Source organism: Hippopotamus amphibius, chromosome 4 (genome assembly GCF_030028045.1).
Source record: "Hippopotamus amphibius kiboko isolate mHipAmp2 chromosome 4, mHipAmp2.hap2, whole genome shotgun sequence".
NCBI lineage: Eukaryota > Metazoa > Chordata > Mammalia > Artiodactyla > Hippopotamidae > Hippopotamus > Hippopotamus amphibius.
Window position 1 is genome coordinate 183,264,013 of NC_080189.1, and position 25,451 is coordinate 183,289,463.

Here is a 25,451-nt window from a genome sequence, read left to right on the forward strand (position 1 = left end):
TGGACTGTTTACCAAAGCAGCATGTAATGAGCTCGGGGCAGAATGAAAACAATTTCAGCTTCGTTTCAGGCCCCGTGTGCAGCCAGAGAAGTCATGTGGGGGAAGGAGCCCTCGACATGAGCCCAGGGCTATCCGGGTGGGGCCAGGTTTGGACCTCCAGCCTGCCGAGGGCCGTGCTGACACGTCCACGCCGATGTGGATTTGCATCCGCACAGAGCAGCGCCGGCGCGTCTCCCGCACCGCGTCTCCCGCACCGCGTCTCCGCGCATGCGCATTCCACTGCTTCGCGTGGGGTGGTTTAAAACATTAACAGACAAGCCTTTATTTCTCTCTCTGTGAGCCAATGCTTGGAATTAATTTTTTCTGGCCCAGTAACCCTTGTGGTTAAAAGTACAAATTAAGCTTTTTGGGGGAATCCATCACAAAGTTATTGAAGAGTCAGTGTGGAGAAGATGATGTGCCCCGCATTGGCTTATGTATGTAGGGTGGTTGTTTTCTGCAATTACACTTTTCTTTGTTTTTCTTATTTCGTGCTTTGAGAAATCAGCCCGAGAATTGTCCTCCAATTCGGAAGAGTTATTGGCTGTTTTTCCCAAATGGGATTGCCGTTCCAGAGAACAGTGGGCATCTATTTGACAACAAGTTATAAATTTGTGCTCCAAGTTCTCTGAAGAAGGCATGCATCTTAGACAACGGCACTGTGGCGCGATATTTCAGGCGGGCGTGTAGAGCTGTCAGAAGTCAATAAAGTCCTCAGGCGCCAGCCGTGTACCCAGGCACATTTTTCAAGCATTCCGTGTGGACTTTGTGCGGGATTAGAAGGCGGATTACAGCGAGTTCTCCAGCTCTTTTCGCCCTGCAACTTCCCTGTGCCCCAAAGCCCATCCTAGAGCATGATCCGCTCGAGCCCCAGCCCTCTGGGGCGTGCCTGGTCCACGCCCTCTGTGGCCACACTCACAGCATCTTTCCAGTTACTAGACCCTGCTGGGTGCCAGGCAGGGGGCCGGGCAGCAGAGCACACAGAACGCAGGTGTGCCCTGCCCTGGAGAGCAGCTCCCCTGCCAGCAGGCCCTGTGCCCGTTCCCTGCTCGTTTCTCCAGTGGCGGCTACTGAAGTTGCAGGCAGAGGGATTCAGACATGCTTGATCACTCTGAGTCTTGCCTCAAACCCCCCAGAGGTGCCCCTCTGTCTCTAGAAAGAGTCCCGATTCCTCCGTGTGCCTCTGAGGCCTTCTGGGGCCCTCCTCTTCCCCTCTGAGGCTTCATCCGAGTGACTCCTGCTCGTCCTTTTTCCAGTATCCACCCCCCCTCAACTGGGTTGGGGGCCCCTCCCAGCGTGTCCCCACAGCCCCTAATGTCCTCCCTCGCTGCTCTCGTCTGTCCCCTCTCGAAATGTGTCCCATTTGTTAGCACTGGGGCAGGGGTGCTCACGGTCGTGTCCCCTGCATGATCTCAGTGGGCGACACACAGTGGGCGCTTTGTCAGTGTTTGTGGAGTGACACACTGTGCCCTGGGGTCGGCGCTTGCTCTACCGGCCAAGTGTGATGGCCTAGCAGCCGTCACCGTGTTAGCGGAGGTTGCCAGGCAGGAGCTGGAGGTGGCGTGTAGGTGAAGGTTGTGCACTGGGATCCCAGTCATCACTTTCTTTATTAAACTGGTCCTTTCTCTTGACATCCTTCACCACTGAGGGAAAAATAGCCTGTTTCAAAGTACAAGTTCAGGGGTGTCTGGGCTGCTGCCGCTGGGAGAAAAATGACTCCTGGTAAGAGTGCTGGGCTCGGTGGCGCTGCTGTTAGGCTGCACTGAGGGGCTTCCTTTCCACTGCCCACGCTGTTGTACCCACAGGGACACTGAGGCCAGAGAGCAGGGGAGTGGCTAGAGCCCTGGCCTCCTGACTCCCGGTCCAGGGCTCCTTCGTGCTGTTTCTCCAGGCAGGAGAGGGGCTGGGCAGGCAAGAAGGCAGGCCTGTGCGCTGGAGTGGGAGTCCTTGCCCCGAAGGCCAGCTGGTGCTTGCGTGACTCTTCTGACCCCCCACCCCAGGGGGGTCTTTTCTTTCCCAGTCTGGTTCCCCTGGGGAGCGCCCACCAAGGCCGCTTTTCCTTCCTGAGGAAACACCTACTGTGTGCACCCACCATGAGATTTGAGGCTGTGCTGTGGGTCCCCAGACACCAGCCAGAGGCAGGCACCTTCCCCCCCGTCCCTGGATGGTGAGGGTGGCCTGGGAGTTGGGGCCCATGGGCAGAAGGCTGGGACGACTGAGCTCCGGCCTGGAGGGGGGTGGTTGGCACAGAGCCCTCACTGGTGGGTGTGCGGGAGCCACCGTCTTGGCCCCTCTGGGCTCTGTCCCCTCACCTGCAGGGGGGGTGGCACCTGAGCTCTGTGCCTGTCGTGGTGAGCAGACCCCTCCGTGTGGCTCCTCCCTGTGCGGTGCCCTGCCTGGAGCTGCCCCTGAGAGGAGACTTCCCACTTGAGTCAAGTGGTTGTATGTGCATTTTTTTTTCCTGATACCTCTTTCAAAAGTACTTCACCTTAGTTTTTATTCTACTTTGAATGTAAGTTTAGTAGTTGCACATTTATATTTAAAGGTCTCATGTGTATGAATTTCATGAAAATGGCTTGTTGTTCTTCTCGCCTTTCATGACGCAGTATTACTGAGCTTTCTCGCGCATCTCTGGCACCCGAGCTGTCCTGATCCCCCGGGCTGCTCTGAGTCATCTAATAGCGTTTTCCAGAGCGTGTCAGCTCCACTTCCACCTAAGTCATTTCAGATCCTGCACTTATTGAATCAGTGAATGATGCTGTCACTGGAAACTTTTTCCCGAGCTGCAGGCACTCATTTGTAAAACTTTTGGACATTTTGTTTTTCTATTTGGCACTCTGTGTTTTCCCTACAGGCTTTGATCTGGAGCTGCAGAGCAGGGCTGACCCCCTCCTCTGCTCACAACCCTCTGCTCTTATCAGATGTGGTCCACCCACCTTCTAGAACTCTGACCTTCAGCTTGTCAACAGCTCCTCCCCTCCTTGGGGACCAGGGAGGTATAGGGTCAGGGTAACACAGCAGAGGGGAAGGGGGCCTTGCATGCTCCCACCGCTTGGGGCTCACAGGAGGCCTACCTGTCAGCAGGTGAGTAGGACCCAGAGGGAGAGGGAAGAGATGGAGCCGTCCCCTCAGGGCTCAGGGGCTCGGGTGGTTCAGGATACAAGCCTGTCTTCTTAGAGGAGAATCCACTGGTTTTTTGTCAAGATGCCTTTTGTAAACAAGGTCCCAGTGGCTTGGGGGAGGCCTAGGCAGTCATACACGTACAGCTTCTAAGAGCCTCAGAAAATGAAAGATTCAACGCAATGATATGTGTGAAATGCCATGGCTTCGTCTGCTTGGGCTGCCACAACAAAATACCACAGCCCGGGGGGCTTACACAACAGAAATCTGTTTTCTCACAGTTCTGGAGGCTGGAAGTCCAAGATCAAGGTGCCAAGGGTTGGTGTCTGGGGAGAGCTCTCCCCTTGGGGTGCAGATGGCCGCCTTCTTGCTGCATCCTTATGCAGCCTCTTCTGCTGCATGGAGAGAGAGTGAGCAAGCTCTCTGGTGTCTCTTATGAGGACACCGATGCTGTCAAATCAGAGCCCCACTCTTACGACCCCATTCAATCTTATTTACTTCCTTAGAGGCCCTGTCTCCAAATTCAGGCGCGCTGTGGGTTCAGGCTTCAGCACGTGCGTTTGGGGGGATGCAGTGCAGCCTGTAACATGGTTAGCGCAGTGCCTGACATGTGCCGGGTGCTGCTCAGTGGACATTTGTTGCAGTAGAATCTGAAAGGTCTTAGGTGAGATGCAGTTGGCCTCAAAGTCTTTGGCCAGTTCCTGAAGACCGAGAGGCCCTGGGGAGTGGCGTGTGTTCTCAGGAAGGCACGTCCTGAACCTGTGCTCTTTGACCTGAGCCTTCTCCAGACCCCCTGGTCTCTGACCTCCTGACCCTCTTGGGGAAATGGAAGAGTTGCAAGGTTTGGTCAAGGTGAGGGATGATGCTAACGGGGCCATATACTGTGAAGCCCAGAGGCTTAGTCTGTTTGTTAATCGTGATACCTTATTTTTGAGAAATTAGCTCCAGGGAAGCAAGGAGTGTGACTGTTTCGTGACCAGCATGTTAGTGCCCAACACAAAGTAGGTGCTCCTTGAAAGGATGTTGAATGGGTGTTGACTTAATCGAAAGCGTTACAGGGGCCTTACGGTCCACTTAATGCTTCCTGCACTGGCAACTTCGGCCGAGGCTGGCAGGGCTGCCTTCCCCGCTGGTAGGTGAGGACACAGAGGTGCAGAGGGGACCGGTGACGTGTGCAGGTGACTCAGTAAGGGAGCCTGGGCCTGCTAGACTCAGGGGGAAGGATGTGGGGCAGGTTCCAGGAGGAGCAGGCTGGGTGGGCCTGCCCAGAAGGGGCTTGCGCCTCGGGCCCCTCACCTGGCCTTTCTGGCAGGCGGGGAGGGGCCGGGGGGTGCCCACTCCCAGGCGCCCCAGGCCTCAGCCTGCAGGGACAAACCACTGGAGAAGGCCTCCCTTCTGCCTCGTGTCTCCACGGCCAGCCTAGGGCAGGGGTTTCCTGAGTTCAGTGCGTGAGTCGTTGGAAGGACATGTTAACCACGCTCGCAGGTGTAAATCAAGGCCATTTCTGCTCAGCTAGTTAACCTGTCGCTCTCTTTGGCCTCTGACATTCCTTCTGAGGTGCATTTGTCTTTTATAAGTGTGGCTGATTAATGCATGACATTAAAATATTGATGTGGATTGATTTGGGTATCTGTATCCTTGGGGCTTCAGTTAATAAAACAACTTTTGATAAGACTAGTGGTTTCAGAACATTTAGACTTAATTATATTTTCTAAAGGATTTTTCTAGAATCATATAACTGCCTGGCAAGGTACTTCAATTCCCTAGTTAACTGAAAGAAATTGGTTTTTCGTTTGGTTTTGCTTAATACAAATTAAAAGTAATATACATTTGATAAAAGCAGTTAAAGGATTATTTATTAAAGTCTCCCTCTTTATGTATTGGGGGAAAAGTCCACAAAGAGCTGAATTAATGTTGAGGATGATGTGAGGAGAATCTGACAGTCGGAGAGCTATTTGGCCCAGAGAAAGCGCATTTCTGTTTAGAACTTCCTTTGTGATTCTTTCTCCAGGATGGGCGCATTTCTTCTTTGAGTTTCTTTTGTGCAGTAGATGTGTTATCCCACACGCATCTCAATTTCAGCATCAGCAGGTTGTGAATTATGACAGTGTTCGAAATGGGAGAGCTGAGGAGAATTCAGGTGTTTTATTCTCATCTCACTCAGGTTAGGGAGCCTGCCAGAGGTAGCAATTTGAAAAGAAAGAAAGAAAGAGGAGAAATGAAAAGGAAAGTATCTTTTGAAACACTAACTGTAAAGAAGAAATAATAAGTCAGTGGATATTACCCCACTTGTAAGAGTCAACTCCCCTCATTAGTTATTTTCAGAAAGCTTCCTGTCACAATGCCAAAATCTCCCCAAAGCATAGCCTGCCAAAAGACCTTGCAAATAACCACCAAATTACCAGCCTACAAAAAAAAATTTTTTTCCTCCTTTCTTCTTCTATTTTAAAAGTTTTGACAGAATTTCAGCCTTACAGAAAAGTTGTGAGAATAATACAAAGAATTTCCAGACACCCTTTACCCAGATTCCCCAAATGTTAATACCATTTTATCCTCTTTCTTTATGTCTCTCGATATAGAGATGTGTATGTATATATATTAATACATACATACTTAGGTACATTTTTTTCTGAACCACTTAAGAGTAAGTTGCAGACTGACAGTCCTTCACCCTTAAATTCTTCAACGTATATTTCTTAAAAACAACAGGGACTTCTCTGGTGGTCCAGTGGTTAAGACTTCACCTTCTAACGCAGGGTGTGCAGGTTCGATCCCAGGCTGGGGAGCCAAGATCCCACATGCCTCGCAGGCAGAAAACCAAAACATAAAAAACAGAAGCAGTATTGTAACAAATTCAATAAAGACTTTAAAAATAAATAAATTAAACAAAACAAATTCTCTTCCATAATCACCGTGCATTTATCAAAATCAGGAAAATATCACTGAAACATTATTATCTAATCTCCTGTATGTACCTTACTGAGATTTTCCCAACAGTGTCCCAGTAATGTCCTTTATAGCAAAAGAAAATTCAAGGTCACGTGTTACCTTCGTGTTCATGTCTCTTCAGTCTCCTTTAGTTTAGAACAATTCTTGTGTTTCATGACATTCGCGTATTTGAAGAGAACAAGCCAGTTATTTTCTAGACTGTCCTTCATTTTGGGTTTGTCCTGTGCATCCTCACGGTTAGGTTCAGATTGTGGACTTTTTGGCAGGAATGCGCCAGGCACGATGTTGTGTCCTTCTCGGTGCCTCATGTCAGGAGGCACATGCTGTCAGTTAGTCCTGCTGTTGGAGACATTAACTTCATTTGCTTAGGGTGTTGTCTGCCAGGTTTTTCTAATATAGTTACTATTTTACCTTTTATAACTTGAAAATGTCATGTAGAGAGACACTCCGAGACTACGTAAATAGGCTGTTAGTCCTCAAACTTTATCCGCTAGTTTTAGCATCCATTGATGATTCCTATGATGATGGTTGGAAAATTGTGATTTCTGATCCTGTCATTTCTTCCTGCTATAAAGAGCTCCCCCCTCCAAACTCCCTATAAGTCTGTTTCCTTTATATCAGTGTGGGTTCATGGACTCTTAGTTTAATAAATTCGAATCTGTTTTTGTCATTGGTCCAATGGAAGCTCCGTCAAGCTGGCTCCTGTGTCTGTTTGAGATGTCTCATGTCTCCATCGTGCTTTGAACACCCACTTACTTTTTGGCACAGCAATATAATCCAGGCCCGTCTTGTCCTGTCCCTGCCCCGTCTCCAAAGAGCTGTCTCCAAGGAGCTCCGCGGAGGTCTGAGCTGCTCTGCCTCCTTTTAGTGGAGAAAGGCGTTTAGAAACCAAGATGTGGGTTTTGAATGTGCTCACTACTGCTGAGGTGTCAGTGTGTCTCAGAAGACAGATCTGGGCAATAGATGTTCATGTGCACATACTCACACACACCTCTATGTAGTTCTTTCTTCTCAACCCAGAAGTTCATGTGGATCTCTCTAAATCCCACCCAGTACGGTGGGATTCATTCTACCCTTTTCCATTTCCATATTTGTGACTCCTTTTCCAATAATGTGAAACTTGGCTCCCATTTTCACAACATATTTATATACCTGCTCAATTCTAGAAAGTCAGAAAGTCATTTCAGAATGGTTAACCTCTGTAAAAAAGTCTACTAGTTAGAAGTCATTATTAGAGCTCTTTTTGCCTTTAGCCTGAGGGTATATAGTCCAAATTTATTCAGATGTTCCTTGGGCTAAGTTCTTTTTCTCTTTCAGTGTGATTTTGTTATTTGTTTGAAATGCCATTTGGTGCATTTGTTTTTCTTTGTGTTCTATTCTTCCCCTCTTCCCTTCCTTCCATGTGTATCACTAAGATATATATGAAAGTCATATCTATACAAAAAGTTTTATTTAGAGAGATATCCCCCACCCGACACCATTTCCTCTATCCTTTCTACCCAGTCCCCAGCCCCACCCTGTAGGTAACTACTCTCATTAGTCTTTGGCTTTTCCTTCTATGTTTCTTTTTGCTCAGATGGGTAGTTCCTTATTGCTCCTTCTTTCTCCATGAAAACATGTGAGCATATTATAGATCCCCTTTCTCATTTTGCTCCAGCCCCTAGAGGTCCCCTGGTAGCTCTGTCAGAGCTGCAGAGTATTGCATTGCATTCTCCTTCTTTTTGGCTATTATTTGGGTACATGGAAATGAACTATAAACTGCATGTGTCTAGGTGCCGGTAATGGTACAAACCTTCCTGGATGGCATCTCGTTTCCACCTGGTGGTGGAAGAGCGGCAGGGTGCTTGGAGGAGGAAACGGGCTCAGAGTAGCAGCATGCTTCCATGTCGTGCACGCTGCGCTGGGTCCTGGGGTGTGAGGTCAGTCTGTGCGGTGCTGGAACTCGGGATCACGTGCAACAGCTTCATTACACGCCCTAGATGCCAGTCCTCGGTGAGGAGCCTGGGGTCATCCAGAGGGTACTGCTAAAAGCCAGGCTCATGTCCCCTGGCACCACATACAAAGATCCTGGGCATTCCACTTACAGCTGATTTTCATATCATCTTCTAAAATTTCTGTTTGTGTGTGTACATGTTTTATAACATGTTTTATAATGTGTCTAATGTATCAGTAGAATAGTATTTATGTACTCAAAGTTGTGTGCTCCAAAAAATTTTTTTTTTCATTTTTTCATTTTTAAAATAAATTTATTTATTTATTTATTTATTGGCTGTGTTGGGTCTTTGTTGCTGCATAGGCTTTCTCTAGTTGTGGTGAGCGGGGCTACTCTTCATTGCGGTGCACAGGCTTCTCAATGCCGTGACTTCTCTTTTTGCAGAGCATGGGCTCTAGGCTCGCGGGCTTCAGTAGTTGCAGTGCACAGGCTCAGCAGTTGTGGCACATGGGCTTAGTTGCTCTGTGGCATGTGGGATCCTCCTGGAGCAGGGATCGAACCTGTGTCCCCTGCATTGGCAGGCGGATTCTTAACCACTGTGCCACCAAGGAAGTCCCTAAAATTTTTTTTTTTAAATGATAGTGATATGTGATCAAAAAAGTTTTGAGGCTACTGAAAGAGTTGCTCTCTAAGCTGTCCTGGAGTGGAAAGAGCCTAGCTGGGCCTTTGGTCCAGAGGTGACTCTTGTGACCCCACCTGTCCCTGCCACGCGGCAGTGAAGTTAATGTGGTGAGCAGGAGGGTGTTGCTCAGACCGCATCCAGCAACTTCCAGTCCAGATGGGAGCTCCCGGACCCCTCAGGGAGGAACATGGTGCTGGGGGTCACCTAGGAGAGGCACCTAAGCGAGATTCGGTGGTCCAGGGAGAAACGAGTGACAGCCCAGGAGACACCTGCGAGCCTTCGGCTGAAGAGGGGCCTGGAGGAGGGAGAGCGTGGCTGCAGAGTGCACCGTGCACAGATCTTTAGTCTCCCAGGCCTCAGTTGACTGCCGTGTACCACCAACCCGAGGCGAGCTCTTTGAGTCTTCTCAGGTGAGTGGAGAGGCTCTGAGCCCAGACTCCGGCGTCACACTTCCTGACTCTTCTACTGACCAGCCATGCAAGTTTGCGATGTGTAGTGTCTGAACGTGTAACTTTCTCCCTCTCTGCTCATCTCATTTGACCCTCCCATCAGTGTAGCACTTTTTCCATACAGGATCTTGAGGCTCAGAAAGGTGAAATGCTTGTGGAAGGTCACACAGCTAGTTGGGGACTGAGGCTAGGTGGGATTGCAGGGCTGACTGCCAAGTGCTGGGCTCAGCTTTTCACCGTGGACTGCGTGCTTCTCTTACTTAGAATTCTCTTGCTTTCGAGAAAGGGGTTCTGTTTGCTTTAATGTTACTTTAATGCTTTTTGGAATCCATTTCCTTTGTTTATTTTACAGCAGTATAATTTGCAATGAAATAGTTTTACATTGAGCTTACATGTTTTAATGGTGTTTTAATGGCACCTTAATGGCGTCTTCATGGATTTGCAGTTGGGTACTTTTGTCATCCTAACTTCCCGCTTGGTGAACGGCACCACGTGGCAGTGTGGCCGTAAACTGTGGCCTGAGCGCCACTGCAGGCCTGTTGGGCAGCCTCTGCCTCGGGTGCTCATTGTCTCGGGGTGAGGAGGCCTCTGCGCACTGGGGAGAGGAGGCGGGAACGTCGGTCCCCTGTGCACCTGGGTTTCACGTTGCCGCTTCATGGGGTCGCTCCTGGGGTTGTTTTCCACCTAACAGCCCCTGACCGGGCATCATCTGTGTAGAAGAGAAAGTCCGAGTCTCTGCGCCCAGGCCCCTGGGGGTATGGAGGGTGTGCAGCTGCCCCAGAGGCCAGGATGCTGGCCCCAGCGGGCCTTGGGCCTTGGTTTGCTAGGGTGCCCTGCTTTCCGTTGTCCCTGTGCCACACCATATGCTGAACCGTCTGTTCTGCCTTTCTGTTTTGGAAAATGTGGTACAACAGAGTCTTGCCTGGTGGAGCACAGGAGGCCCTTTAGGGCTGGGGCTGGGCCCTAACCATGTGGGCCCCCCGCCCCCTCAGTGCTTGGCGCGGGGCAGGGGCTCAGTGCTTGCTCACTGAATGAATGAATGAAGGCCGATGACGGTGGTAAGGAAGGAGGAGGCGAAGCCCAGTTCCAGGGATTTCTGTTCAGGACTAAGTCCATTCGTTGGCCTCGCTCCTGGGACAGCGTCTGCCTACAGAGAGGGGGTCCCTCCATCTCTACCGCCATCCAGTCTCAGCCCCACTTTCTCCTTCGCTTCCGCAAGACCCACCTCCGAGGTACCAGCCAGTGCCCGTGGGGGCCAAACCTTGTTGCGGTTGTGGCATCAGCACCCAGGACACGGTGCTCGTGAGCTAGAAAAGCCACCCAAAGCTGGGCGCGTACCCTGGCGCTGGCGCTCACGCGCTGTGTGGCCTTAGACCAGGAGGTTGCGAGCTCCGGCACCTCAGTTCCCGTATCTCCAAGTTCGTCCCTTACGGTTGCACCCCCGTGCGGTTGCTTGCTCTCCGCACCCCCCGCCCCTCATCCCTGCGAGCAGCTCTGCCCCTGCACGTTCACCGCAGCCCTGGCGTGTCGGCCCCTCCCTCAGTGAGAGAAGAGAGATGCCGGCTCAGAGGCCCCAACGACGAGCCACGGTTGAGGATCAAGGGGCTTGAAGGGAGGGGCCGCCCACCCTGCTTCCTTGCCTTCTCTTTCTCTTCTCTCCTGATGCACCGCTGCTCGCAAATGAAAAAAAGAAATGGTTTGCGTCAGGGAGAGAAAACCCCAGGGCCCCATTTCACACGATTGTCCCATTTCTAAACTTGAGTTAATAAGAATAAACAAAGTAGTAGGTGGATTTGCACAGGAGAAGAATATTATTCTGACGATTATGTAAATATTTATGTGTTCTGGCTTTCTCATTTTGTTACTGGTGTCTAATTTCTGAGTCTCATAATGAAGTGTAATTTGGAGAAGCTTTGCAAAGACAGGCACAGCAGTGAAATAATTTGATTTGTTCAGTAAACTTGGTTTCAGCTATTCCTTTTCATCAGTTGTTTTAGAACCCCTTCAAGTTCTTTGTGATTTGACAACCGCTTTTAGCCCGATGAAGATATGACTCTTAAACATTGCCAGGAATTCAGAAGAGGTTTATAATATTGTTGCTTAGTAAGAAAATGCATTCATCGGCAGGATATAAAATTTATGGGCTTCAAATGGATCGAGTTTGTAGCTTTAGCCCTCTGTGCTCCTGCCATTCTCGAGGCTATGAGTAGGGTTTTTTAATTAAGTCAAATTGAATTGAATGAGCTTTTATTGAGCGCCCATTCCCTGCCAGACACCGTCTCCTTAACCCGTGCACCGCCTGTGCAGTGGCAAAGGGGCGCAAGCCAGAGCCAGTGGAAGCCCAGTGAGGGTCTGCCCTGTGTGCGCATGCACCCAGCTGGCAAATCTGGGATGTGGGATTGGAAGTTAGGGCTGAGGCTTATGTTCTTTCATCCCCAGCTAATTACAGGCAGAGCTAATTAGGGAGAAGAGACAGGTTGAGTGGCTTTGCATATGTTATCTCGTTTAATCTTATTTAATCTTCTCAGTCGCCCCCCCCCCCCCCCCCCCCCCCCCCGTGAAGTTCAAGTTTGTTGCATTTCCCTTTCTTTACACCAGGGAGACTAAGGCTCAGAATGGCAGAATGGTGCAGTGATGTGTCAAGTCACAGAGCTGGTGAGAGATGGAGCTGGGATTTGAACTCAGAACCCTCTGCTCCAAGGTTAGCCTGCCTTCTAGAACTCCTGTTGGGGGGTGGGGGGAGTGTCTGCATTTCCTCCAGCACGTGACTGACCGCCTGTTAGTGCCAGCATTACTGACTAGGACACCTTCCTGTAAACCGAGGTGAGGGGCGGTGCGGAGGTGGGGCTGGCCTTCGATTTCCTGGGCACTTTCTAACTCTGTGCCCCAGCCAGGGCCATCTCTCCTCTCTACCCTCGCTTTCCCACTGGTGAATGAATGGGCATCATGATACACCCTCGGCTTTTGTATGGTTACACATAGTGTGTGTGAGGCACCTGGAGGTACATCTGGCACGTGGCAGGCCCTGCAGTAAGGAGCCCTGCCCTTCTGAGACCCGCTTGTTGCCACAGCTGAGAAGCTGCTGTTGCCTCAGCCCCCGGACTCCTGTGCGTCACAGAGCTGATTGCCAGTGGGGACGGGTGACTCATTCGGTGGCATTTTGTGTGGCAATGTGCAGTTCAGCCTGGCATAGCACGCCACACCCACAGCAGGTATTCAAGAGCCATTAGTGTGTATGAAGGTGATAAAATTGCCGAAATGGAGGGAAGCCATCAAAATAAGAGCCTTTGCCTGTCTCGTGAAAGTTAACTTGAAAACCTAATGACTGCTGGGCTGTCGAAAAAGTGTCATCTGGATTTCTCACTGGAGACGGAACTCTCTGGAAGGGCAGTCGGGCAACCCCTGATTGCTGTGTGGGGGCGGCACTTTTTCTATGACAGTGAGTTGGTGAAATTAACACTGGTCTCCGAGGAGGAGCCGTGCTCAGCTTAACCCTTTGAATTGCAACAGCTTTAAAATGAATCCTGGAAATAGTTGTACATTCTTCATATTGCTCACGTTTTCTCTGAAAATGAAAGTGATTTTGAGTGTTTGAGGTTTCGGTGACAAAAATCCCTCTGCTTTGTAAAGCACCTTGCAGTGGTCGGGAACAGACCCAGCACGGCGTGTCCTGCGCTGTGCGGGAGGCCGAGAGAGTCGTCCGAGCCCCACTTCCGGTCGGGGTGGGGGTGGGAACAAGGACCCTGACTTTTGGTGCATGTCCAGATTTACGTCAAGGAGAGGATTCATTGTTTACAAACAAATGTGAGTAACAGTCCCTGAACAGTCATTTTCAAGTCATTTTCTGATAAAGATAGAATGCTTAATTTAGGCAAATTTAATGGTTTCAGAGCATTTGGAGTAGTCCTGGGGTAAAAAGCAATGTTTTCCTTATTCCATTTCAACCTGCCTTCGTTCCTGTCTCTGTGTGTTAAGTGTCAGTTATACCAGGGGAGCATTCTCCTCTTGGATGCATTTGCACCTGGCAATTTGTGCAGGAATTCCTTGATTGCAAAATAGCTGCTCTCAAAACGCAGACAGGCAGCCGCACTCAAGAGCCCCTCGGCCGCGGGCAGCGGGCTGGTGCCAGACACCTGGGTTTGAGCCCCGTTGGGGCACGCTGCTTAGTCTGTTCTCAGCTGCCATTTGCTTGCTTGTAAATTAGGGGTAGGATGGGACCCCTCAGAAGGTTCTGGGGGCACGGAGACTGGCTAGTGTGATGCGGTGCGTTAGTTCTGTGGGGGCTGCGCTGGGCCCTGAGGGACAGTGGGACGGAAAGACAGGCCCCGGCCCGTCGAGTTGGAAGAAGCTCGTGTGTCCGGGCCGCACCACGCTCCTCTCTCCAGGTGGCAGTATTTGGGGGTATTTTGAGGCTCATTCCTTGCTTTTGTTCCCTGTTCTTATTTAGGGAGAGTCAGAGCAGCCATTCACAGGTCAGATTATTTGGAAGGTCCATATTACCACGGATTATTTACGAAGGGACAGGCCAGGGGGAGGTAACCAACTCGATTAATTTGTCAGCGAGGCAGCTGGAGGGACGTGTGACAAACAGACCGGGCTGTCGTTTGGCCAGAGATTGTCTGCGCTGGGATTGCTCCCCCAGGAGGACCATGATGACAAATGTAATCGACATTTTTTATGAACCCTGAAATGATTAAAGATGCCGCTCCTGAATTTGTGTCAAAGTGCCCGGTCCCTGGCATTTTGAGCGAGGGTTCTATGCTGGAGCCAATAAACAGCCTTGTGTTTACTTCCTGCTCATTGCTTTAATCACACAGGCACACAGAGCTCTGCCTGATTTGGTCTTGAAGCCAAGCCAGGGAGCCAAGGCTCTGCTTCCTGCCTTAGATTCTCAGAATATTCTGGTACCAGCATCATGGCGGACACTTAGAAGGCACTCTGTTCATGGACCCACTTAGGCATCAGGCGTCAGCTGAGCTCCTACTGTGCGCTGGGTCCGAGGTGTACAGAGGCGTGGGTTGGGGGCCCTCCTCTTGAGGGAGCTGTTACTGCAGAGGGGGGATGGATAGGGAATAATTGCGTGACCCGAGTTGTTGGGAGCAGGACCGGGGCTGCCCTCATTGCCAGGGGAGTGGGGAAGGTGACACAGGGGTGACTTGGGTCTCAAAGGGAGGGGGCCTCCTCACCAGGCAGTGCTCACTTCAGGGGCTTTCCAGGCAGAGTGGAAGCAGCTGTGCCTGGGATGAGGGGGCACGGGGAGGGGTGTGTGTGTGGGGGAGGGTGAAAGGCATCCAGGGCCACTGGCAAGGGCACCCCTGGGGAGCTTGGTGCGGCCCTGCAGGCGGTCTGGGGGCTCATTGGAGAGTAGTATGGGCTTGCTGCTTCCTCGCCTGCCGCCGAAGTTACTGAAGCTCTCCGTGCTCAGTTTCCTCATCTGTGAAGTGGAAGCAGTCATAATCTCACATCTGTCAGGGCTGCTGTGAGAATGAAATGACACTGGGAGTAAAGCCCTCGACCAGCTGGTGTGTGGCAGGGGACAGGTCAGCGGGCGTCCTGCGGGGATGCTGACGGAGGAGGAGGGAGGTTTGTGGGGATGCAAAGTGGAGTATTGAGCGTGCCAAGTGCTGGGCTGAAGTCCTCATTCTGACTCTCTGTGGGATATTTTCATTCCCATTTTATAGCGGAGAAACCTGCCCTTAAGAGGGTCAAGCAGTGGCCCAGGGTCATACATGGCAGTGCAGGGCCGGGAGGGTGCAGGGGGCTCCTGTGAGAGGAGCGGGCTTCTGTAGCCGAGGTGTTACGATGTGACCCGTCACAGCGAGAGTTGGGTCGTCACACCGCCCCGGGAGTGATGAATCGGACGTTTCCTGAGCGCCTGCCTTGTGGTCAGCTCTCGGCTGGGGGTATACACATTCACTCAGTCACTAAGCAGTATTTTTTTTTAAGCTCTTTATTGGAATATAATTGCTTTACACTCTTGTACCAACTTTTGAGGCACACCAAAGTGAATCAGCTGTATTTATACACATATCCCCATATCCCCTCCCTCCCGTGACTCCCTCCCACCCTCCCTTGTCCTGGCCCTCTACGGCATCACCCATCATCGAGTTGATCTCCCTTTGTTATACAGCAACTTCACACTAGCTATCTGTTTTACAGTTGGCAGTGTATATATGTCTATGCTACTCTCTCACTTCATCCCAGCTTCCCCTTCGCCCCCTGCCCCCTACTAAGCAGTATTTAGTAGGCACCTACTGCATTCCAGGCATTCTACCAGATCCAGAGTACCCTGGTGGGTACCCGGTGGGGAAAGAAGGAAAGAAAAGAAGATTATGACATGCCTAGCAATGTGGATAATTGCCATTTCTGCCTTGACATAGTGGATACATGTCATTAAAATTTTATATACTAGCCCCCCCGCCAATAAAGCCCCCTCTGTTGTCCCCGCCCAGTACAGACTTAGAAGGAGATTTATCACTTGTGACTTAGACCTGTTGCTTGGGAGCCTTTCCCATCAGTTTAATCTCTTCTCCTTTTTAATCCTGCGGCTGGCAGGATGTTGCAGGGGCAGTAATTTAATAAAAGTATGCAGTTTGTAAAGCAGCTGCTATTCTCTGTACTAAGCACATTTGCCAACCTTTTCAGGGAAACCTCCAAGCTGTTCTTGGAACTTGGTGATATTGCAGTGAAAAAAAAGTTCTATTTAATAACATTTCATCCTTCGGGTTCTGCAGCTAATAGAAGCGTGAATGGGAGCCATGACTAAAGCCATTTCTTGATGTGATTCAGAGAATCAGGACGCTGCAATTACCCCGTGGATGAGATTTATGAAAACATTAATGCCTAACAAGAAGAAAACATCTCAATAAGTTATTTAATTTGAAGTTGCAGGCCTGGCTGCTGGTTTCTAATTCAGCCCTCGCGTTCTGCTGGCAGCCCATAGGTGCTCACTGCCCTCTGTCTCGCCCAGAGGTGGGGGCGGGGGGCGGGGGGCAGTACCCAGGGCAAGGCGGAGCTGGGTTTGAATCCCGTCCCCCTGACTCCGAGCCCACCGCTCTCTCCCCGCCCCTGCACGGGCAGCCTCGTTAGGTTTGTAACATGTGGCAGCTGCATGATCTGCTGGATAAGAGACACACATTTAAAAAAAATTTACGTGCCACATGCTTTTCCTTTCTTTATTTCTCTTTCCCCTGAACTGACATAAAAAGGAGAGTCACACACAAGCAGATGTCAGAATGACTGCCGTGCTTTGCCTCATCAACTGGAAAAGCCACCGATTGAATTACTCCCGACACCATTTCTGTTTATGGCAGCTGTGGGGCGGGGAGCTCGGGGTGGGGGCCGTATATTTTCCTGTTTTCGGTGAGAGCTGAAGCCTTAATTCAAAACCAAATTAAGTCCTTCAGCTGTCACTTGATTGTTCCCTCCGATCTTTGCGGATAAGTGTCATCTTCCTACCTTGTGTCTCTTCTCTCTCCTTTTCCCCGAAGCTTTTCCCCCCTTATTTTTTTCATTTTGCCCAGAACTCAACATTTTTTTTTTTGACAAAAGCATGCATTATTTAGAGCCTGTCGCTTCTTGAAGTTCTTTAATTACAGAATTAAACCAAAGTAATGACAGTTTAATTTGTTCTTTCATTAATTGGGAGCGCTCCGGGCTGCTGTGGAACGAGTGCGTTTGGGAAGCATGAGGGATGTGCACTGAGTGATTGGAGCATGAGTAATAATAATCACTGTCGTTTAACGCCTGGCGCTGGGCGAGGCGCCCTTAATGACATTCTCAGCTCAGCCTCGCAGCCGCCTTGAGGAGGGGTCATGCTTCTCTGTTCTGCAGATGAGATCTTGAGGCCCAGCGAGGAATGACAGAGCGAAGTTTGCCCAGGCGGCCCGAGGGAGAGCCAGGCCCGCACACTGGGCCCGGCCCTGGAGCCCCCATCCTGTCCACGGCCCCACTCGGTCCTCAGGCCCCAGCAGTGGTCTTAGTTCTGCAAGGGGCTGCCTACAGGCAGACAGGTACAGCCTCCTGGGGTGTGCCTGAGAAGCACGCACCCGAGCCTGGCTGAGTGCTGAGGCTGGACCCGCGAAAATGAAAGGAAAGCTGGACAGGAGGGGGCTGATGCTTCACTGAGGCTGCTGGTGATTTTTCTGCTTTGAAAGGAGCTGTGGGCATGCAGAGAGGCGTGCTTGTAAGCACAGCCCATTCCATTTAGCTGTGGGTCAGGAAAGCTGCCGCAGGGAACCGCAGACGTACATCTCTCTAAATCCTGTGGTGCGAGGTGGAACCCAGGCGTGTGGGGCTCTGTCTGGCCTGGGCTCATGGGCTCCACTCTGTCCAGGGCCTGGCCTGGCTCTGCTCCGGCTCTGGACAGCTCTCATTGCCAGCTGAGCCCAAGGCCAGGGCAGCTGCTGCAGCCAAGATGGCAGTCATCAGGGCGGCTGCCTTTCCCACGGACACACGTGGCCCGGGCATCCTCCTCCTCACACTGGCCTCAGGCCCCTTTTGGACCCTTCTGTGCACCTTCGGACGCCTCCATCGTGTCTGCATTGGCCCTGGGCTGGGCCTTTGGGACAGAACTGAGGGTGGAAGTTGGTACCTTCACGTGTGCGGCTGAGCCATCTGGCCTGGCCAGCGTCCCGAAGGGAGGCACTCAGACAGGGAACTTACTTTGTAGGGTCTCGAGTCCTCTTTGCACTAACAGAGGGTCATTTTGGCGGCAGGTGGTGAAAGACGGGAAAGAGTACAGACAGCTAGTGCCTGCTACTTTGTTAGTATAATTCCCTTTGAGCCTCCCCGCAGCTCTGGGAAGCATGGGCCTGCCCCATTTTCTAGCTGTGGACGTGGCAGCTCAGAGACGTGGTCATCTGCTCAGGCCACGTCAATAGAAGGAGCACATCAGGGTCAGGGTTCGAGGTGTCTGAAGCGCCCTGTGCAGTTGGGCCTTGGTGTCCTGGTTGCTCTCACCCGGTGTCCCCCAGGCCGCCCGCCCGCTCTCACGGTTCCTGACCCGCAGACTCTCAGAGCCTCACACTGCTGTTCCCCTGTGAACTTGGGATTTTATTATGGATGCATTCTCTGCAGCAACGTCTAGGTGAATTTAGGATTAGAGGATTCAGTTACACTTTATTATTGTTTGCCATTAAAAATCATGCAAATAAGACATGGAATAAAGCAACTTGTATTGTTTTGGACACCAGATTTACATGTTTACTGGAAGAAAAATGACACCAAGCGCCTTCAAGGTGGTAATAAGATTGTGCCTCAGAGCTTTTGCTTTGTTGGTCTTTATTTATAATTTATGTCATGACAACTTCCCAAAGAGGTTTTAAACTAGTTTATCATAAAAACTTATAGCACAACAAGAGGATTTTAAGGCTTACTGTTGTAGAGATGAAAAGAAAGCTTAGCAGCCATGTAGCTTGGGGGCGGGGGTGGAGGCGGCAGCACGTGCTGTAGCTGGCCCACCTGGGCCCCGAAATTGCTGGAAGCTTCCTGGTTGCCAGAGCTGAAAGGAGACCTGCTGGGTGGCAGGATTCTCATTTTCGGATTAGCAGGAAGCTTCCCTCAACCTTTGTTGTCAAGCCCCTGGGTTGCCTTGTTGAGCCTCTGACTTCTCTCTGGGAAGAAGTGGGCACGGAGCCTGTTTGGGAACATCTGGGCGGAGAAGCGCTGGGTCAGAAAGACACTCCGTTCCATCCTAACCCGAGTGTCGGAGGCAGCGCTGGGGAGCCGTTCCCGTGCCTCGGGGTTTAGAACCCTCGCTTCCAACTCGCTGACGGGGCCGCCTGGGTGATACTGGCCTTAGGGGGAAGGACTTTAAGTCAGCCAGCCAAGGAAAAGGAGGCTCAGTCCGTGGGGACGCGGAGCCTTCAGGTAACTGCTACGTGCGACACCTCCCCAGCACTGTGACCCTCTGGTGTTTCAGCCCTGGGCCCACCTTCCAGCTGGTGGGGTGTGAAGGAATGGCTGAGGCCCGATCAGAGTCCAGAGCGGAAGCAGGCTGGCGTTGTGTACCTGCTCCTGGGGTCCCCGGGGGCTCTTCACGCATGATGCGGAACCTCAGCAGGTACACGGCTGATGTTGATCAGCCTCAGTAAAGATGTGTAAATTACAGCACATGGTGCACAACGCAATTCCGATAGTAACTAACTTAAAAAAGAACAGCTTGAAAGTGAGGCAGAGGTTGTGCTGCTTTCCTCTTTAAAAAAAGATGGAAGCCACGTGCCAGCTCCAAAAGCTTGCGAGCAGGAGTGGAGGAGAGACAGGTTGACTCATGGCCACATGGGCCTTCTGTAATCAGTACAGGTGTTGCTGATCACACCTGGCTCTTGGGGGAGCTGCTCTTCTCTGATGCGTGAGCTCTTGTTGCTGTCAGCACAGGGACAGGTAAAGGGATTTCTGGCTGTTAAATTCACAGCCAAACAGCTTCTGTAAATTACAGGCTGTGTGACCACAAAAATCATTGACTTAAGTGCTATAGACTCATCATTATTATCCGATTATATAACTCTTCTTAATCCTTTAGAATCACTTGTTAAACTTTTATAGGTAAAATAATTTTGTGCTCATGGAAGTAATGTAATTATACAGACTAATTCAAAACTATTAGAAATTTTGGGGACTCCATTTATAACACCACTGAATGCATTCCAAGTACAGTTTGTTAGGGACTGAGTATTCAGTCCCCAAGAACCCCAGGCCTGGGCATGAGCTTGGGCGCTGAGGAGGTTTGAGTTAACTGAAAGCTACTGGAAACTGGTTCGTCCTTAGCTGGCCCTTTTAGAAGTCATTAGACTTAGGGGTTTTTTCTGAGAAATGGACTTGAGACCCATAAATCTACGATTTTGTTTTTGGGCACCAACCTGGAGATGTCACGAAGATAATTTCTGGGGAGTTAACAGCAGTGCTGGGCAGCAGAGTGGGAACTTCTGCTGCCGGTGGGCATGCGAGCCTCTGGGGGGAGATGGGACTTGTTCCTTGTCAGGTGTAAGCGGCTCTTTTACTGCCTGTGAATTGAGCAGATCAGAACCCTCTCCTTGTCTTTCAGGAGGGATTTGGGGGTGATCTGGGCCGAGGGGCTCCGCCTGCTACCACCCCAGGTCCGAGTGTTCGGAGTTTGTCGACGCCTAATGCAGTGCCGTGGGGCAGACTGGGTGCATGGGGGAGGTGGCCGAAGCCAGGCCTGCAGAATGACATTTCTGTGGCCTAATGATTTTCAAAAACCATTTGCGAGATTGAGGTAATGTATTTCCCAGACTCAAGCAATTTACTCCTTCCCACCGTGCTGAATCAGGCTGTTAAATCCTCTTGCTGTGTGCATATAGCTGTCGGCACCAGGGGAAAATGGTCAAGTTCAAGGCCCCTGCCATAGCCATGCTCGGCTCTTCTGGAATTGATGAGTAACCGCACTTTTGGAAATGAAGTTTTTAAGAACATTGGAAAATGTTAAGTGAGGAAAGCAGGATGCCAAATTGTATATTCAGTAGGATCTCAGGAAAAACCAAGTATGCAGAGAACAATACTGTGCAGATGCTGCCGGCAGGTTCACCATGGCTCCTTTGTCTGTGTGCAGGGGTTAGATCCAGTGTCCCCTTCTGTTCTTTTCCAGCCCCTTACCCACTGCTCACTGCCTAGGGTGGTAACCCCCGGCACCCAGGCGGGGAGCACCCCAGAGAGAAGCACACAAAGTTGGACACTGGCCATAAATCCTGGGCCTTGCAATGTTACTTGCACATTGTATAACCTTGGGCAACTCTCTTCATACCTAGAACCTCAGTCTCTTCATCTATAAAATGGCCCAGTTACATCTGCCTCAGAGGGGTGCTGTGAAGATTCCATCACCTGGCTCAGCACCTGGCAGTGTGGGGCAGGTGGGGGTCTAAAGAAATGATGGCCCTTGTGGGAGTTATTATAAAAGTGCATGTGTTCCTTTCATAATCTGAAAAACATTATAAATAAATTAACAGGGCAAAGAAGTAATGACTAAAAATGGAAAAACAAAGCAGTCCGTGTAGCTGCACAGTTCCACTGACCAATCTGTCCTGACCACACTGACTACTCTTTACTTGTCTTCAGGAAATAGGAAGTCAGATGGCAACCGGCCCCACATGGTGCATCCAGCCCTCCCAGAGGGGAAGCCTGGAGCGTGGGGGGAACGTCCGCTGGGGTTGTGTCCCAGGTAGTCAGGAGGGCTTCCTGGAGGAAGGAGCATCTCAGCTGAGACTGGAAGGAAGAGTAAGGGCCAGTTCGGGGGAGAGGGAGGAATTTGCTTTAAGTAGAGGGAAGGGCATGTGTAAGGCCTCAGGTCGCAAAGAGCAGGGTGAGTTTGGGAAGCCTAGCTAGAGGATGATGTGCAGGTGAGGTGGTCAGAGGTGAGCCTGGGCAGGTGAATGGGGGCCTCTCAGGTCAACTGAAGACTTTCCTGCTAGACTGGGCCCATTTACGAAAAGTGTGTCTGGCAGAAGCCCACAGCCAGATAAGGCCTTATGGCCAGAAGGCTCTGAGCACCTCCTTGCTGGGTTTCTGGATGAGTTTTAGGGTGAGGGGCCAGCATTCTTCTTTATGCATATTGAGAAATCTTACTGAAAACGACCACGCCCACCCAGACCCCTTCAGGGAGGGCTGCTGAGAACGGGGTTTTGGTGGGCAGTGTGGGCTGATGGAGTCTGCCCTCAGGGCTGCCCTGGAAGGCCTCTTTGGGGAGCAGAGACAGCCAGGCGCTGGCCTGTGGCGGTTGCCATGGCAGCAGGACCTGCGTGACCTCACTTTCTGAGAGTGGTCACCCCTGCTGTGGGGCCCGACCCTGGCTGGCTGTCAGGTGGGGCGGGGCCGTCTCGGCTGGGTCTCTGGGAAAGCTGTCAGGAGGCGCTCCCCTGCGACAAGGCTGGGTATGACAGCCAGGACACCGGGGCCCCCCAGACTGGGCCCGCACAAGGATTAAGGTGGAGGCCGTTGGAGCTAAGTCAGGCCGCGCTCTCAGGGGCCCCCACTCAGTGACCGCCGAGCAGCCTGTCCCCACCTGTGGCTGGAGCAGCCGTGCTCATCGTGAGCCGGCCCCGCACCCCGGCTCGGCGGGCGGATGTCCCCCTCCCTGCCACTGCCGGCCCTCGTCCCGGGTCTGCCCTCCCTGCCGCTCCTCCAGTGGCGCCCCCTCTGCCAGCTGCTCCGCTTCTGCCTCACGGCCACTCAGATCCGCCCCCGGGGCCTGGTGACCTTTCCCCGAAACAACATCCAGTGTGTCCCTGTGTGTCCGTGGCCCCAGCGGGCTGCCTGCCCTCTGGTCACCCTCCTCACTGGTCTCCCTGCAGTATCCTCGCCTCCTGGGCAAGCAGCCGGAGTGGTCTTGCCAAAGAAAGTCTGATTATTGCTTTGCTCTCCTGCATTTAACCTTTCAACAGCCCTGCATCTTTCACGAAGGGAGACCCTCCCCAAGTTCTCTGATCTGTTTCGCCCACTCCTGTGGTGCTCCTGTCCACACAGGGCTCTTGGCCCGTCTGCGGGCCGGCTCTCCCCGACCCCCGCCTCACGCCTTCCTCAGCAGCCCACCCACCTCCCCAGTCAATTAAACATCACCTGCTATTATTATCTCATGGAGGCCAGCTCTCTTCTCTCACAGCACTGTCGCCACCTGTAATACCTGTTTGTACGTTTGCTTAATATCTTTCTCTTCCATTAGACTCACGCGAGCTATTTTGTTTCCCAGAGATTGTAGCCGTGAGCAATGTTCTTGGCACACGGTAGACCCTGAATAAACAAATATCTCTTGAGTAAACCCAATGAATGAATGAGAATTGCCCAATCTTCTAAGCCTTCGTTTGCACATTTGTACAATGGCGATAACTTCCCTGCTGAGCTCACGGGTCTATGTGAGGATCACATGGTGCCGTAATTCGGAAAAGTGCTGTGGAAAGCGATGCACGGAAGTTCAGTATAATATTATGACTCCTTCTAACCAGGTCACACCCTCCTTTCTCCCCCTCCAATTTTTGAAAAAAAGAGTACTTCTTAGGATAGAACAGTAGCGAGTGGTGCAAAGCCCCCTTTGATTATCTGTGTTCAGGGTAGGCACATCAGGGAGGAGAGAGGCCAAGGGCAGATGTGACATTCAGCCTGGAAGGGTCCCTAAATGCACTTCCCGATCCCCCTCAGGTGGGCTGGTCTGCAAGAGCACCTGGCAGTGTTTAAGTGACCTCCAGCACTGAGATCTAGAAGATTCCACCTGTGCTGATGGACCGCAGTAGTGCTTAGAAGCTGTGGAGAGTGGGGGAAAGTTGAGGAGACTAGATGAGCTTTCCAGGAGAGCAAAAAAGGTGGTGTTAGAGCTAACTATCAATCAAATTAGCATTGAATTCTGGAAAAATTCTGCCGTGGATTTGTGTTAGAACTCTTGGTCGCAAGTGACAGAACACTCAATTCCTAGTAGCTTAAAGCGAAAATGTGAATCTGTTGCTTCAAGGGGTGAAAAGGCCAAGGGCTGTGCATCTTCAGGGCTGGCTGCCTTCAGGGGTCAGATGTGCTCATGTCTTGGTCTCACTTTCTCTCTCTCTGGAGTGTGCCCTGGTCCCAGGGCCACAGCACCCCTGTGGCGGGCCTCTTTCAGTTTCAGGGCTTCTGCTTTGCAACCCTAATGGAGAGGAAAGGCCTCTGCCCCTCTACGGTCTGCTGCAGCCCTGGGCTTGTACCTCATTGCCTTGGATTGGCCAGGCCTGGGTTACGTGTCCTTCGTAGAAGCTTTGAGCCTGTGCCTCATGTAGCACAATGACCTAGTGGGGCATGGATGGTTCTCCAGGGAAGGGGGCAAATGGACACTGGGTAGGCAATAGAATCCGTGGCACCCCAGGACTAAAAGACAGACGTGCTTGCCGGGCGCCAGCATTCATTCACCAAACCATTCATTCTTCTTTGAGTTCTTAGACTCATAGGATCTGTGTGTATTGAGGCCAGAGAGCAAGTGCATCTTGATTTGGAAAGGCACCTGACACTCCTAGGGCCTAGGTCTTTAGAACCTCGCTGATTCCATCTCATCCTCATTTTGCAGAAGAGCTGGAACCCCAGGTCCTCCTGGTGCCAGAGCATCTCAGGGTGTTCTTGTGAACGTAGAGAGAGAGGGGTGTCCACCATAGGATGTAGTCCAACGAGATGGCCGTGGCTTGTTGAAAAATAGCACCCAACTTAAAGAATTAATAATTTACTTCTAGAGTGGTGGAGGTTTCTCATGACCAAAGGGCATTATACTTAGCATTCTTCTGTTCCACAGCTTAATAATAAACAAATTGGGTAACATTTCAGAAGCTGCTTGTCCAAGCTATAGAGAACTCAAACCTAGGATAGCCATCCTTTCGTTCCTCTGTACATTTGTCCATCCATCTGTTCATCTGTACTTTCATCTATTCATCCATCCCCAAAGGGCTGTCAGTGGGCAGAGGGCTCCGTCTGGCTTTGTGTTGTGTTAGTCCAGAGAGCAGGGTTAGGAGCCGTGGATGGGACCGTGGAGCACATTGCAGGTGGGAGGTGGATGAGTGCTGGTGGTTAAGCCTGAAGGCTCTGCACAGCCAGTCTGCCTGGGTCTGATTCCCTGCTCCATCTCTCACTGTGTGACCTGGGGCGGTTAACCTCTCTGTGCTTCAGTTTTCTCATCTGTCAAATGATGTGTATAATAATACCCACCTTGTACTTTGTGGTAAGGATTGAGTTAATTCTCATAAGGTGCATAAAAGCACGCCTTACGTGTAGTGCCTGCTGAGTGCATGATTACTGTTACCTGGAGGTGGGAGGCGAGGTGGCATTTTGTCTCAGAATAATGTCCAAGATGCAGTGCTCTCAGAAGAGGCTCTGGCTCCTCCTGGAGTCCTGCACTCCCCAGCATTGGACAGGCTGCACCCGCTGCTGGGGACCCTGCAGGTCGCTGAGGGCTCCTCCCCACTCCACAAGGAGGCTGATGACCTCCAGAACCCCCACCTGCAGCTCTCCATGCATTCTTCAGCAACCTCTGTGAGACGTCTTGCTCTTAATCCTTTTTACGGAAAGAAAACTCTTTTTTGCCCTTTCACATCTTCTGTTGACATTTAAAACTCCTTCCCTTTGTTCTGACCTTACTGAATAGAGAGAATAATTTCTTGGAATTCTCTGTGTAATGAATGCTCGTGTACTTACAGATTCTGATCAAGTTTCTCCTCAACCTTTACTTTGAGGGAACTTGCGTCATTTGGTATAGAAAACATTTGAGGAAGCACTTGGGAGGATGGTGTAAGATGAAAATGCTGCCTTAGCTCTCCCCGTTTCT

General features: G+C 51.1%; 1 protein-coding gene across 4 annotated transcripts in view; it reads left to right on the forward strand.

The window, feature by feature from the left end:
- WDR25 (WD repeat domain 25) overlaps nt 1-25,451 on the forward strand; it is a 142,289-nt gene that overhangs the window by 40,680 nt on the left and 76,158 nt on the right. Inside the window, exon 1 of one of the 4 annotated variants that reach the window (XM_057731838.1) lies at nt 2,997-3,123. The exons of 2 other annotated variants lie outside the window; for them this stretch is intronic. In XM_057731838.1, coding sequence (XP_057587821.1) covers nt 3,079-3,123 — 45 coding nt within the window. In that variant the 5' untranslated portion in view covers nt 2,997-3,078. Of the gene's footprint in view, nt 1-2,996; nt 3,124-11,781; nt 11,874-25,451 lie in introns of those variants that run through there. One more of the 4 variants, XM_057731839.1, reaches the window with a different exon arrangement.